The sequence below is a fragment of the Ursus arctos genome, unplaced genomic scaffold (genome assembly GCF_023065955.2).
Source record: "Ursus arctos isolate Adak ecotype North America unplaced genomic scaffold, UrsArc2.0 scaffold_17, whole genome shotgun sequence".
Classification (NCBI taxonomy): domain Eukaryota; kingdom Metazoa; phylum Chordata; class Mammalia; order Carnivora; family Ursidae; genus Ursus; species Ursus arctos.
The window spans coordinates 44,939,803-44,954,500 of record NW_026622841.1 but is presented as its reverse complement, the minus strand read 5'-3'; the positions used below and the strand labels follow the sequence as shown (position 1 = coordinate 44,954,500).

The following is a 14,698-nucleotide window of genomic DNA, read 5'->3' as shown; positions in this document are numbered from 1 at the left end:
TCTCATCTTCCTGTAAATTACCTCCCCCCCCCACCCGCAACACCTTTTGTCTTCATTTGAAGATGCTCTTTAAGGTAGTGGCTTGGACCGTCTCAGGAGTTTTATTTATTTTTCCCGGGTATCTCCCATGTATACGCGAGGCATACACATTAATAAACCTCTGGTTGTTTTTCTTCTGTTAATCTGTTTTTTATTACAGGGGGTCTTAACCATGAACTCAGAGGGTATAGGAAAGTCATTTTTTCTCCCCTATAATGCAAAAGGATGTCAAAAGAAAAGCCACGTGAGAGATGATGGTGACCTGAATGGAGCTATTGATGGTGGGGAAAGATGGAAGTAGATGGATGTACGATATATTTAGGAGGCAAAGTTGAGAGAACTTGGTGATAGGATGTGAACCTTGAGGAAAAGAGAGGAGTTGAGATTGGCATTCAAGCCCTGGGCTGGGCAGTTGGGTAGAATGGTGCCATTTGCATCTAACATAGTTTCCTGATTGGGAAGCCATTTATTGCCACTTAGATGCCTGGACCCCTTCCTTGCTGTGACTCTTCCGTCTTACTCATTTACATGAGGCACTTCAGGTATCTGCCTGCTGAATGCTGCTAGCCTGGATGTGATGCTTTTGTTCTGGCTGGCCTAGATGCATTAGGGTGGACAAAAGGGAAGCCAGACATCAGAGGAATTGGATTTCCTGAGAAAAGAACCCATAGATACTTCCTTGAAAAAAAAATAAATAAGGGAAGTGAGCAAATGAACATTATGGGATGATCTCAAGTGAAAGTGGAGATGCTCTTTGGAGCCCAGACAGGAAAGTGAGTTAGGAAACCAGCAGTGGAATACAAGAAAGAAGGATGTTGGCTTGTGTACAGCTGTGGTTCTCAGCTAGTGGGAAGTGTAGAAGGGTGTGGGTCAGAAGTCTCAAAAGCATTTTTCTCTTTTCAAGAAGAAATGGCACTGTAGAGTCAAGCAGCAGCACAGACTGGAGCAAAGGGGTAATTTAGATTTAAAATGGAAAGAGATATTGTCAAAAAAGGAATGTAGGCAGGATTGAACGATTTGTCGAGGTAAGACTGTAGAATATATAGAAGAAAAATGCCTATAGGTTTAAAAAGCATTTAGAAAACCAAGACAGTAGTATAGATAAAGTAGACATTAATGTTTACTCTTTGGGGAAATTTTTTCTTCTTTTAAGCTATTTCTCATTTTTTGTTTTATTGATGTCTGAATCTAGTAATAACAATGCTTAAAAACTAATAGGAATCATTGGATCTGACACCAAAAGCACAGGCAAGGAAAGTAAAACTAAGATAAATCAGACTGCTTCTTTGCATCAAAGGACACAATCGACAAAATGAAAAGGCGACTCATGGAATGGGAGAAAATATTTGCAAATCATGTATCTGGTAAAGGAGTTGATATCCAGAATATAGGGAACTCCTAAAATTCAACAACTAAAAAAAACACCCAATTTAAAGTTGGGCAAAGTACTTGAATAGATATTTATCCGTAGACTGTATACAAATGACACAGCAACAGATGCTCAACATCATTAATCTTTAGGCAAATGCAAATCAAAACTGTAATGATAAATCACACCATACCTTTTAAGATGGCTACTATGAAAAAAAACCCCAAATAACAAGTGTTGGCAAGAGTGTGGAGATATTGCAGCCCTTATGCACTGCCGGTAGGAATATAAAATGGTATAGCCACTAGGGAAAACAGTATGGTGATTCCTCAAAAAATTAAACATAGAATTACCCTATGATACGGCAATTCCAATTCTGGGTATATATCCCAAGGAATTGAAAAAGGGTCTTGAAGAAATATTTGAAGAAATATTTGTACGTCTAGGTTCATAGCAGCATTGTTCACAAAAGCCAAAAGTAAAACAAACCCAAGTATCCGTCAACAGTTAAATAGATACACAAAATGTGTTATATACATTCAATGGGATATTATTGATCCTTAGAAAGGAAGGCAGTTCTGACACCTGCTACAAAATGGATCAACCTTGAGGATATTATGCTAAGTGAAATAAGCCAGTCACAAAAGGACAAATACTGTATGATTCTTCTTATATGAGGTACTTAGGGTCGTTAAATTCATAGAGACAGAAAGTAGAATGGTGGTTGCCAGGGGCTGAGAAGAGGGGAAAATGGGAAATTGTTGGTAATGGGTATAGAGTTTTCAGTTTTGCAAGGTGGAGTTCTGGAGACTGGTTGTATAACAATGTAAATATACTTAACACTACTGAATGACACACTTAAAAATGGTTTAGTTAGTAAATCTTAAGTTATGTGTCTTTTGCTACAATTTAAAAAAGTAATAAGACCCTATATGGTGTAGGGTAGCCTTGGCTTTGTTCCAACTGTCATGAGGGGATGTGGCAGGCAGGAAGAAAGCTCCAGAGGGAGTAGCTGATGAAAGTTGTCCAAAGACATCGGATGGAGCTGATCAGTGTGAGAAAAAAAATCCCCAACTGAAATAAATGATTTAGGAGCATTGCATTGGTGGAAGGACCTACCACTTAGAGTTCATCATTTTACTATAAATTTATTGAGAACTTTTGCTTGGAGTCGGAGTGCCAGAGGGCTAGAGAAAGAATCTTCTGAAATAAAACAGAAGTGGGCAATGAGTCAGTCATTTAGGATCTTGTAGACCCTGATAAGATCTTAAAAAGAGCCATGTGAAACAACGAAAGCATTTTAAAGAGAAGAGTGACACAATCAGATTTGTCTTTTAGGAAAAGAATTCTAGTTGCTTGGCAGAAAATAGGTTGAAAATGAACAAGAGTGTATAATAGGAAGCACTTAAGAAGCTGTTGGAGTAATAAAGAGTTAGTGGTAGTCTGGATTAGGATAATGGCAATGGAGATGAAGCAATGTAGATGACTTTGAAAGACATTCAGGAAGCAAATCAGAATCTGGTGATGGATTGGGTAACTGGATGAGCCACTGGCACAGATGCATGTTCTGATACTCTCATAAATACACCTCTTGAAATTTCTTTTTTTTTTAAGATTTTATTTATTTATTTGAGAGAGAAAGAGCGAGCGAGCGAGAGAGAGAGAGCACGTGCAAGCAGGGGGAGGGGTAGAGGGAGAGGGAGAAGCCGACTCCCTACTGAGCAGGGAGCCCGACGAGGGACTCGATCCCAGGACCCTGGGATCATGACCTGAGCCGAAGGCAGACGCTTAACCAAATGAGCCACTCAGGCGCCCCTAAAATTTCTTTATATGCTGGGGGTTTCTTTGATACTCCTATTCCTAGGCTTTTGTGAGTTGCCTGTGATACACCTGCTTGCCATCACTCGACACAGGGCTGACAAATGAGTGCTGTTGTTTCCAAAACTGGATTATCACAGAACTTCACTGGTGTGTGCCAATTTTTGAGAGTTATTTTTAACTTTAATTAATTTTGTTTCATTTGGCTTGTTAGTTTGCAAATTAGTTACGTATTCTAATTAGGATGAAAAAATAACTGGAGAAAGCATGGGTTTTGTTTGTTTTGGGTTTTAATCATTTGAATTTCCTTTTGGCTTTTATTATAAGGGACTGGAAAAACTAAATTTGGCTTTGGTGATATGATTGTATGGCACCTATCTACTGATGATGGAATCTATGACTCGTTGAAACTACTGAGTGAAGTCATAAAACTGTATTTACAATATACATTTGCAGCTAATGCAAGTCCACGTTTTTTGTTTGTTTAATTTTTCCAAGTCCACTTCCAAATAACACTGTACTATTTCATGTAACCATAGGTCATATGACTATGCTATAATAACAAAAAAATCCACCGGGGCACCTGGGTGGCTCAGTTGTTAAGCGTCTGCCTTCGGCTCAGGGCGTGATCCCAGAGTACTGGGATCGAGCCCCATATCGGGCTCCTCTGCTGGGAGCCTGCTTCTTCCTCTCCCACTCCCCCTGACTGTGTTCTCTCTCTCGCTGGCTGTCTCTCTCTCTGTCAAATAAATAAATAAAATCTTTAAAAAAAAATCCAAATTCCTCCCTTCTGTCCCTTGTGTCATTGTTGTCATTCATTTCATTTATATATTAGCATATATATGATATCTACATAAGCATACATAACCAAATATATTATTGGTATTATTATTTTAAATAAACTGTTATCTGTGAGATCAGTTAAGAATTAGAAAAATAAAAGTATTTGCCTTCACTTACTCCTTCTTCAGTGCTCTTCCTTAGCTTACGTAGAGCCAAGTTTCTGACCAATAGTATTTTCTTTCTCTCTGAAAAACTTAACATTTCTTGCAAGGCAGGTCTCCTGGTCAAAAATTCCCTCAATTTTTGTTTTTCTGAGAAAGTCTATTTCTCTTTCACTTTTGAAGGATAATTTTGCAGGGTGCTGATTCTAGGTTGGTGGATTTCTCTCTCAACACTTAAAATATTTCACTGTATTCTCATCTTGCCGGCACGGTTTCTGAGAAGTTGGAGGTAATTCTTGTCTTTGTTCTTTTATGGGTAAGGTGTTTTTCTCCTCTGAAATTGTATCAGGACTTTATCTTTCATTTTTTGTAAGTTTGAAATAATATGTCTAGGCATAGTTTTTTTGGTATTTATCCAGCTTGGTGTTCTCTAAGGTTTCTGGACCTATGGTTTAGTGTCTGACATTTGGGGAAATTCTCAGTCGTTGATGTTTCAAATTTTTCTTCTGTTCCTTTCTCTGTTTCTTCACCTTCTGGTATGCTCATTATGCATAGGTTACACCATTTGTAGTTGTCCCACAGTCCCTGGATATCCTTTTCTTTCTTTCAGTGCTTTTTGGTTTTTTCAGGATTCTATTTACGTGTCCTTTAGCTCAGAGACTCTTTTTCAGCCATGTCCAGTTAACTAATAAGCCCATCAAAGGCATTCTTCATTTTTGTTACAGTGGTTTTTTTTTAATCTCTAACATTTATTTTTGGCTCTTTCTTAGGATTTCTACCTCCCTGCTTATAATGCTCATTTGTCCTTTTCCTTCTTTCTCTTTTTTAAAACCAGAGGTATAACTGACAATATAACATTATGTTAGTTTCAGGTATACAGCATAATGTTTTCAGATGTGAATATATTGCAAAATGGTCACCACAGTAAGTCTAGTTAGTATATATTACCATAAGTAGTTACATAACTTTTTTTCCTTGTGATAACTTTTAAGATTTACTCTCTTAGTAACTTTCAGATATTCTAACTATAGTCATCATGCTATACATTATATCCCCACGACTTACACAACTAGAAGATTGTAACTTTTGACCCCTTTTACCCATTTTGGCTACACCCCCTCTCGCTCCCCACCTCTGGCAGCCACCTGTCTGTTCTCTGTATCTATGAGCTGGGTTGTTGTTGTTGTTATTCTTGTTTTAATTTTTAGATTCCACATACATGTGAGATCATATAGTATTTGTCTTTCTATGTCTGATTTATTTCACTTAACATAGTGCCCTCAAGGTCCATCCATGATGTCACAAATGGCAAGACTTCATTCTTTTTATGGCTGAATGATATTCCATTGTATGTATATAATATACTACATTTTCTTTTTCATTCATCCATCAGTGGACACCTAGGTTGTTTCTATATCTTGGCGACTGGAAATAATGCTGCAGTGAACACAGAGGTGCATCCTTTCGAGTTAGTGTCTGCGCCTCTGTTCTTGCATGCTGCTTGTGTTATCCATCAGAGCCCTTAGCATATTCATCATAGGTGTTCTAAAGTTCCCTGTCTGATAATTCCATCATCCCTGGCGTGTTTGGTTCTGATGCTTGCTCCAACTCTTCAATTTTTTTTTTTTTTTTTTTTTTGCCTTTTGGTATGCCTTATGATTTTTTTTTCTTGGTAGCCAGATATGACGTACTGGGTAAAAAGAACTGCTGTGGATAGGCCTTTAGTGGTGTGGTAATGAGGTGTCGGGGAGAGGGGAAGCACTCTATAGTCCTATGATTATGTCTCAATCTTTTAGTGAGCCCATGCCTCTGGACTGTGAACTGCACAAGTATTTCTTACTCTCTTCCCTTAGGTGGGACAAGATGGCTAGAGTGGGCTGGAGTTGGGTGTTTCCATTCCCCTAGACCTGTTAGGCTCTGATCTAACCCCAGCAGGTTAGGCTCTGTTAACTAGTTTCCCCTGAGGGTGGGCCTCATTAAGAACAGAGTGCTGGGGCACCTGGGTGGCTCAGTCATTAAGCATCTGCCTTCGGCTCAGGGCGTGATCCCAGGGTTCTGGGATGGAGCGCCACATCAGTCTCCCTGCTCTGCTGGAGCCCGCTTCTTCCTCTCCCACTCCCCCTGCTTGTGTTCCCTCTCTCGCTGGCTGTCTCTCTCTCTCTGTCAAATGAATAAATAAAATCTTAAAAAAAAAAAAAAGTGCTCTGGCATAGTTCAAAATGGTTCTTTTTTCCCCTCCCCTGCTGGAAATATGAGGGGATTTTTCTGGCATTTATCCTGGGAACTTGGTCAAGCTCTTGGAAGTAAACCTCACAGTGTCGTGGGGCCCTCCCTATGACTGGATTCCCTTGGAATTTTAAGCTGAGTTGTCAGCACTGATCCTCTAGCAATTCATCAGGTACAGGTCAGGTTTTCTTACCCCGGCACCAGTTCCTTAGTGTTTTCTGTTTTCAGACTTCCTGCTCTGATAACTCGTAACTCTGTGTATTCGCTTGTCTGTCTTCCCAATTGTGAAGACAGCAGTTTGCCCTGTGTCCCTCCCTCTTTTATGGATCCAAGAAGAGTTGATTTTTCAGTCTTGAAGTTCAGCTTTTTACTGAGTAGGGTGGAGTAGTGAATTCCAAGCTCCTTACACGTGGAATCAGAAGTTCTAAGACCATGGTTGCATGTTACCTAACTTGTTTAAATATAATCATAATGACCAGATTTTAAATGAAATTCTGTACTTAAGACTGTGAAAAATCATGCTGTTAAGCTCTGTCATCTGCCAAATATGCTGTTGTGCTTTTTAAAAATTTTTTATAAGAGCTTAAATGAATCTACATTTTTTGAATGCTAGAATGTGATTTCATATTGATCTTAAGTGCTGGTGAGTTTTCTTTTTAATATTGGCTTCCCTAATGATTTTGTGTCTTAAATTTGATTGATTTTTATCTCTTAAACCTTAAATTTCTATTTCACAAGCTTGAAATATACTTTATTTGATGTTTAAGGTAGAAAGATATTGTTAAACTGAATAGGAAATAAAGAAGAGTATGGCACTTGCGTAAGAACTGACATGAAGATCAATGAACTAGAATTGAGAATCAAGAAATAAACCCATACATTTATGGTCAGTTGGTTTTCTACAAGGATTCCAAGGCAATTCAATAGGTAAAAAGTAGCCTTTCTCGGGGTGCCTGGGTGGCACAGCGGTTAAGCGTCTGCCTTCTGCTCGGGGCGTGATCCCGGCATTATGGGATCGAGCCCCACATCAGGCTCTTCCGCTGGGAGCCTGCTTCTTCCTCTCCCACTCCCCCTGCTTGTGTTCCCTCTCTCGCTGGCTGTCTCTATCTGTCGAATGAATAAATAAAATCTTTAAAAAAAAAAAAAAGTAGCCTTTCGAACAAATAGTGTCAACTTGATACCCACAAGCAAAACAATGAAATAGCACCCTTACCTCACACCATATATGAAAATTAGCTCAAACGTTATCAAAGACCTAAATGTGAGAGCTAAAACTATAAAATTTGTAGAAGAAAACATACTAGTAAGTCTTCATGAACTTGGATTAGGTAGTGGTGTCTTAGATGGGACACCAAAAGGCATAAGCAATTAAAAATAATAAATTGGAATTTGTCAAAATTAAAAACTTCTGTGCTTCAAGGACATTATTAAGAAAGTAAAAACAACACAGAATGGGAGTAAATATTTGCAAATTGTATACGAAAAGGGGCTGGTATCTAGAACACATAGAGAAGTCTTAAAACTCAACAACAAACAACCCAATCGAAAATGCAGAATAGCTTCAGGAAGAAAAGAGCCCGGTCCTTCTACTTCCTCTTCATTCCTAAGTGTAAACCTGCTAGAAAAAGTCTTTATGGTGATGGTTTTAGCCTGTTGTTTGGTAAAGGAGAGGGGACCTGTTGGAGACCGGGGTGCAGAGTTCTGCTGGGTAAGTTTTAATCTCTTGCTGTGTCCCTCTTTACATTAGCAAGATAAACCTGTAATTCATCATTCAGTTGCCTCATATGGACATGTCTTCATGATCACTAGATGAGGCAGGGTGATATTTATTTCTGTTCTTAGTTATATAAACACAATTAATGGATTAAGTAAAAAGATCTGAATAATGCCAAAAGGCCTTGGATCACTGGTCACAGTCCACTAAAATAGGTTATTTAAATTCATTATTTAATAGCAAATTGCTAATTGATATATAAAAGCCTCTAGATGTTTAACCATCTTGATTGAAAGGGCTTAATCGTGACTTTTTTTTTTAAAGATTTTATTTATTTATGTGACAGAGAGACAGCCAGCGAGAGAGGGAACACAGCAGGGGAGAGGGAGAGGAAGAAGCAGGCTCCCAGCTGATAAGCCCAATGTGGGACTCGATCCCGGAACGCCAGGATCACGCCCTGAGCCGAAGGCAGACGCTTAAGGACTGCGCCACCCAGGCGCCCCTAATCGTGACTTTTTGAATGTTGAAATCCATGATTATAAAACAGTCTTTGTGAATAGGTTCTACTGAATGGTGAACTCGCTCAAGAAGATTATTGATAATAGACAGTTGATGGGATTTATTTATTTTTTATTTTTTAAAAAGATTTATTTATTTTAGAGAGAGAGTACGGGGGGAGGGGCAGAGTGAGAGGGAGAGAGAGTCTCAAGCAGACTCTGTGCCAAGCGTGGAGCCCAATGTGGGTTTGATGCAGGGCTTGATCTCACAACCCCAAGATCACAACCTGCGCCCAAACCAAGAGTCGGTCACTTAACTGACTGAGCCGCCCAGGTGCCCCAGGATTTATTTCTTATATTTATTTTTATTTACAAAACTTGGATTTTTAAAGTATCATAAATACTTAAAAAAGAATAGTTAGACATACATCAGGAGTGATAGAAAAGGAAGTGCCCTGCCACATAAATTATAGCAACTTGACACCAGTAAATTTAAATAAATTTAAATAGAGTACCTAGAATGGAATTCTGAGCTGCACACCTAGTCCACTCTATGTTCACTCAAGGTAAGAGAATGGGATGTAGCCCAACATGATTCGTCATTATTCTTTTTCCCAAATGTTACCCACCTGGCCGTCCACCTGCGTGAAGGCAATTCCCCACAACCTAAGGCCGCAAGGCAAGATCTCCAAGTCTGCTGGATTGCTTGCTCTTCCCACATGAAATTACAAAGAAAAGAGTCCAGATTACCATGCCCTGTCCATAAAATAAATCCCTGTTTACCTTCTGGGCCAACCCACTCAGGGCCCCTTCACAATCTTATCTGTGTGCCTGTCATTTTGTTTACTTCTGTACCTTATCTTCTGCTACAGACCCAGTCAGCAGTGTGTTTATCAGCCTTTTTTTCCTTCCCCTTTCACACTGAGTGCTCTCAGAGCCTCCAGTTTAGAGACTGGAATTAAGAAATTACATTAAACCCATGCTGCCTTGCTTTTTTAATAGAAAGGCCTTCGAAGTCGACTAAGCATAAAAACTAGCTAGTTTTGAAAGGGACTTTGTAACTGTGGAAGAATGTCAGAATTCCTAATGCCTCTTGTTAGTGAATTAATAATGAGTGAATGCAAAGAAGAATAAAGATTAAGGAGAGTGACATAGGAATATCATTCGGAGTTTTTGAAAAGATCATTATCATTAATTTGCATGCCATGAATGAAAAATGATCAAATCAACCTTAAGTCAAATCTGTGTATGTAATGTGTATTTTATTTTTATCAGCTACATTTTTAAAACAATCACAAGCACCATCTTAACATGCAAGACTTCTGGCTTACTTGCAGTTAAAATATATATATTATATAGCAGCTCTGCAGTAGTGTCCTGCCTGGTACTCCCCAACTCTCAGCTTCATCTCCCCATCACGGGAAATCTGCTGAGGGCTCCTCCTGGATGTCCCCTTTCTGCTCTGTGCCCTGGAAACTCAAAAAAGACAGTAAGCGGGGACGACTGCAGAGCTGACCTCATTTTCTCCCCTGTTCTCAGGGATCACTGTCCTTCACTGCCTGATGCCCAGTGCCTGGAAAACCATTGCTTCATATATTCTGTCCAGTTTTTTGGTTGTGTCAGAAGGGATAGTGAATTCAGCCCGTGGTACTCCATCACAGTCAGAAGGGAATCTTTAACTAGATCTCTAACAGCTGAAAAAATAAATCTCATTGGAGCCCAATTTCTTACTATACACTGAATCAATTATATTTCACATATATTATGTAATATTGCTCTATTACGGGGAGATGGTTAAATCATATTCAAATGTTTACAATAAAACATTTCACGGTCTTTTGAAAAATACTTTTTCAGTGTCAGTTAAAGGGAAACTGTTATCACAAGATTGCTTTATCAAGAATCAGGAAGTACAGTGAGATCAGCATTAGATTTTGAAAAAATATTGTTATGAGTAGGAGACTATATATATTAGGTATCCGATTGGAAAACATACTTGTCAGAATTGTCTTGCTGGATTAATTTGCTCTATTGAGTTTTTCAACATTTGATGTGATGTCAGCTATGAACAGCACGGATACAACGACTTTGCCACTAAGCACTCGTGTTACTCTAGCATTTTTAATGGGTTTAGTAGCTTTTGCTATAATGCTAGGAAATGCTGTGGTTATTCTAGCTTTTGTGGTGGACAAAAAGCTTAGGCATCGAAGTAATTACTTTTTTCTTAACCTGGCCATTGCTGACTTCTTTGTTGGTAAGTTACCTATCTTTATTTCAGATAATCGTTTTCAATTATAATTTATTTCTAAAACCTTAAAATTAGCTTTCCTTTTTTTAAAATAAGCTTTTGTTATTTCAAGGGACTGTTTAGAATTGGGGATGTTAAAAACAAAGTTTAAGGATTAAAGTTCTGGGGACGCTGTCTGGCACTTTAGGGGAAGAATATATATGTGTAAATCAGGTTTGTAGGAGAATTTTCATTTGACAACAGTTTATTTTCTTTTTGTAGAATAAAAATAAGTCCAGAATAGTTCTAAAATTGCTTAGTCTAAGAGTTACTTGTTTCTGGAGCTATTTTCCTTATATGTTTAGGTTTATAAGTATGTGTACAAATGTCAGTTGATGATGTTACTTTATAGTAGTTTCTAGTATAATTTAACTTATCATTGTCTATAGCTTCATAAATGCTTTCATTTATTTTATGGTGAAACAAAACTCATGAAATATTTACTTTGTTGCCTGGAACATAGGGTTGCTCAACAAACGTTAGTCCTCTTCGCTTTTGATTTCTCTGCAGATAGGTGTCAACTCAAACCGAGGTCACAAATGATAGTAGTTTACCTATCATGTGTAAGGACTGTTAAGTACTCAAGTATGATTAGATAACGAGATACATAGAAGACTAAGGCTTTCTTCGTTGATAAGTTTTCAATGTAGGAGAGTGGGAAAGAGAAGCTCACAAGTGACTGTAACAGCATAGAGTATGATGTGAGAACCATAGAGACCTACCAAGTGCTATGGGTGCTCAGAGGAGGGAGAGAGCACGTTTGGTTAGTGGGTAGAAGCATCTGAAATGAACTTCAAAGGATGGGTAGAATTTCCATAGGCAGAGATGGAGAGGAGTATTCCAAGAATCAGCAAAGCCATGCTGGTAGAAAATCACTGTGTACGTCTTCCTAAGTGTGAGCTCCAGGCTAACTGTATGGGATCAGTAGGGGGTGAAGTTGCAGTCGTTGGACTCTATATAATGACGGCCCTTGAATCGTAGTGTATCTGGACTGGAGGTTATTCAGCAGGCAATGTGGAGATCTGGATTTTTAAAGCAGGTGAGTGATCCGATGGATGGAAGCTTTTCGTAGCAGGTGGTGGGAAAAGCTGGAGCAGGTGGCATCTTGGCTTCAAAACCATTCCTGCAGCAATCTAGGCACAAGTCATAGGTTAAGGCTCTGAGCTACTGTGGGGAGAGTGGAAAGGAAGTTGGGGAGGGAGGCAGAGCTGCAAGGGTGGGGTTGGGCAGGAGAAAGAGAAAAATGAGATAAAGATTAAGTTCTGGGGACAAGAAAAATATGGCACAATTAATAGGAATAGAGGGTGTTTGGGAGGGCAGCCGATGCTCCTGATATTGTACTGATAAACCTTCTGAAGGAAACATCTAGCTGGAGAGATGGATTTAGGAGTCACGGCACAGATATGACTGGGTCAGAGATGAAGGTGGAGAACCAAGATAGAAGTACTGAAAAAAGGCAACAATCTCCTCATTTCTCTCCTCAATTCTACCCCTCCGGGTAACTCACATTAACAACCTGAGGTAGATCCTTCCACATCATTTTCTGTAATCACAGAAACATGTATAACTATAGGACTATATTTATGTGAACAGAGAGAATATTCTGCTATAAACATACTTATCCCTCTTTGCCTTCTTCACAGAACTGTACAACTTTTAGATAATACGTAGCACTTACAGTCCATTATATATTTTGACTAACTCAAAGGGAGTGGTGGTAGGGAGGAATGGGGTACAACTATACCCAACAGAGAGAGCCTGAGGCCGGAAGCTTTTTTGAACAAAGATGGTACTAGATAAGAATGTTTCCTTGTGTGGCCCGATGGAAGCACCAAGGCAGCCCCACCACCATGGGCTTGGGCACCACGGTATAAAGATGTGGTGGGTCTTGGGGAAATGTTCCTGCAGATGTAGATGGGGGTCCCCTGCCATCAGCAGGTGGATGGAAAAAGAAATGGCTTTGCTGCTGACAAGAGCCATCAGACACAAGCCAGAATCTCTCTCAATCTGCCAGTCTCCTCCTTTGCATTTTCCCTGCCCCCTGCCAGCTTCATCCAGAGGCCTACTTACTTAACAGTGTTTGTCACGATGCTATCAGAATTAGGACAGTCTCTGAGAACTTTCTGTAACAAGTTTGGAGTTTTGTATTGAGGCTGTTCTTTTTCCTCAGTCATGCTCAGAAGTGAGCCTGTAGGCTTGTGACAGGGGTGCTGGGCCAGGGCAGAATTCACGAGAGTTTTCCTGTATTTATAAGGCAGCAATTCTTTGTGTTTTTGTTCAGGAGACCTTGAGCTCCAGAACCATGCGGCAATGGCCTGGAGCATCACATGTGCTAGGTATTGTGGGCTTTTGGCTGAATGCCATCTTCTTACAGGTTTTAGAACTGGCCTCTAATAAAAAATCTAAATTTGTGGCACCTGAGTAACTTCCCAGGCTGAATGTAGTGTTGGAAAGCAAAGATTTATTGAGAAATTCCAGTACCAGCTACAATGATATAAGTATATCTCATCCACACATTATTCCAGAAAAAAACCCCAAATGATCACTATATATGGATATCTATAAAATTGGTATCACATGACTAATGTTTTTCATCTATGGGTACCTTCTTCACGTCTACCTGTGTGTGGGAATTTCTGCCCTACACGACCATGTGACAGATGGCCAGGCAGGATCTGCAAGCACAAAGGTGGTTGGGGCTGACAGAGTCTGAACCATGTTTTCAAGGGGACAAAGCTTATCTTTAGTCCCTTCATGCCTCAGTTCAGGACTCTTCTTTTCCCTGTTGATTAGCTTGGGCTGCCATAACAACATACCCCAGTCTGGGTGACTTAACAGCAATGGACTTCCTCATGGTTCTGGAGGCTGAGAAGTCCCAGATCAAGGTACCAGCACATTTGGTTCCTGGTGAGGACTCTCTTCCTGATTTGTAGGCAGCTGCCTTCTCCATGTGTTCTCATGTGGCCTTTTCTGTGAGTGTGTATAGAGAGAGTGAGCAAGCAGGCTCTCCGGTGTTTCTTCTCATAAGAACACTAATCCTGTTGGGTCAGGGCTCCATCCTTAAAATTCATTTAACTTTACCTCCTTGTAGGCCCTAACTCCAAATGCAGCCACCCTGCGGGGTAGGGCTTCAACATATGAATTTCGGGGAGACACAGACATTCAGTCCATAACACCCTCTATGCACTCACCATTATCCATCCATTCCCTATTGGCCCAAAGAATTCACTGGGGCTTTTAGCTCCCCCCAACTTTTGATTGTCATTTTCTCATGGAAGGTGAAGTTTCTTTTTTTTTTTTTTTTAAGATTTTATTTATTTATTCGACAGAGATAGAGACAGCCAGCGAGAGAGGGAACACAAGCAGGGGGAGTGGGAGAGGAAGAAGCAGGCTCATAGCAGAGGAGCCTGATGTGGGGCTCGATTCCATAACGCTGGGATCACACCCTGAGCCGAAGGCAGACGCTTAACCGCTGTGCCACCCATGCGCCCCGGAAGATGAAGTTTCTTAAGCTGGCTTTGGAAAGAAGGGGCAATACCAGACTGGTGGTAATTTCCAAGCAAACTGGGCTTTCCCATTCTCATCTAATCATTCATCCAATACTGGTTTATTTTGAAGCAGACACTCTTTGAAGTGGTGGGGATATAGCAGTGAAGATAGGAACAACACTCCCAGTCCTCATGGTGCTTCTATTTCTACTGGGGTAGGGGGGAGACACGTAATAAATACAAGTAAATAAAATTATATAGCATTTTAGAGGGCGGTCATTGCTAGTGAGAAAAACAGCAGGCAAGAGGGAGAGAA

At 39.9% G+C, this 14,698-nt stretch overlaps 1 protein-coding gene across 2 annotated transcripts in view; it reads left to right on the top strand.

Annotated features, from left to right (window-relative positions):
* Window positions 1-14,698, top strand: part of HRH4 (histamine receptor H4) — a 31,321-nt gene that overhangs the window by 5,202 nt on the left and 11,421 nt on the right. The window contains exon 1 of one of the 2 annotated variants that reach the window (XM_026496124.4): window positions 10,555-10,861. The exons of the other annotated variant lie outside the window; for it this stretch is intronic. Within the exon in view, the coding sequence (XP_026351909.2) occupies window positions 10,663-10,861 (199 nt within the window). The 5' untranslated portion in view covers window positions 10,555-10,662. Of the gene's footprint in view, window positions 1-10,554; window positions 10,862-14,698 lie in introns of those variants that run through there. 2 annotated transcript variants of the gene reach the window in all.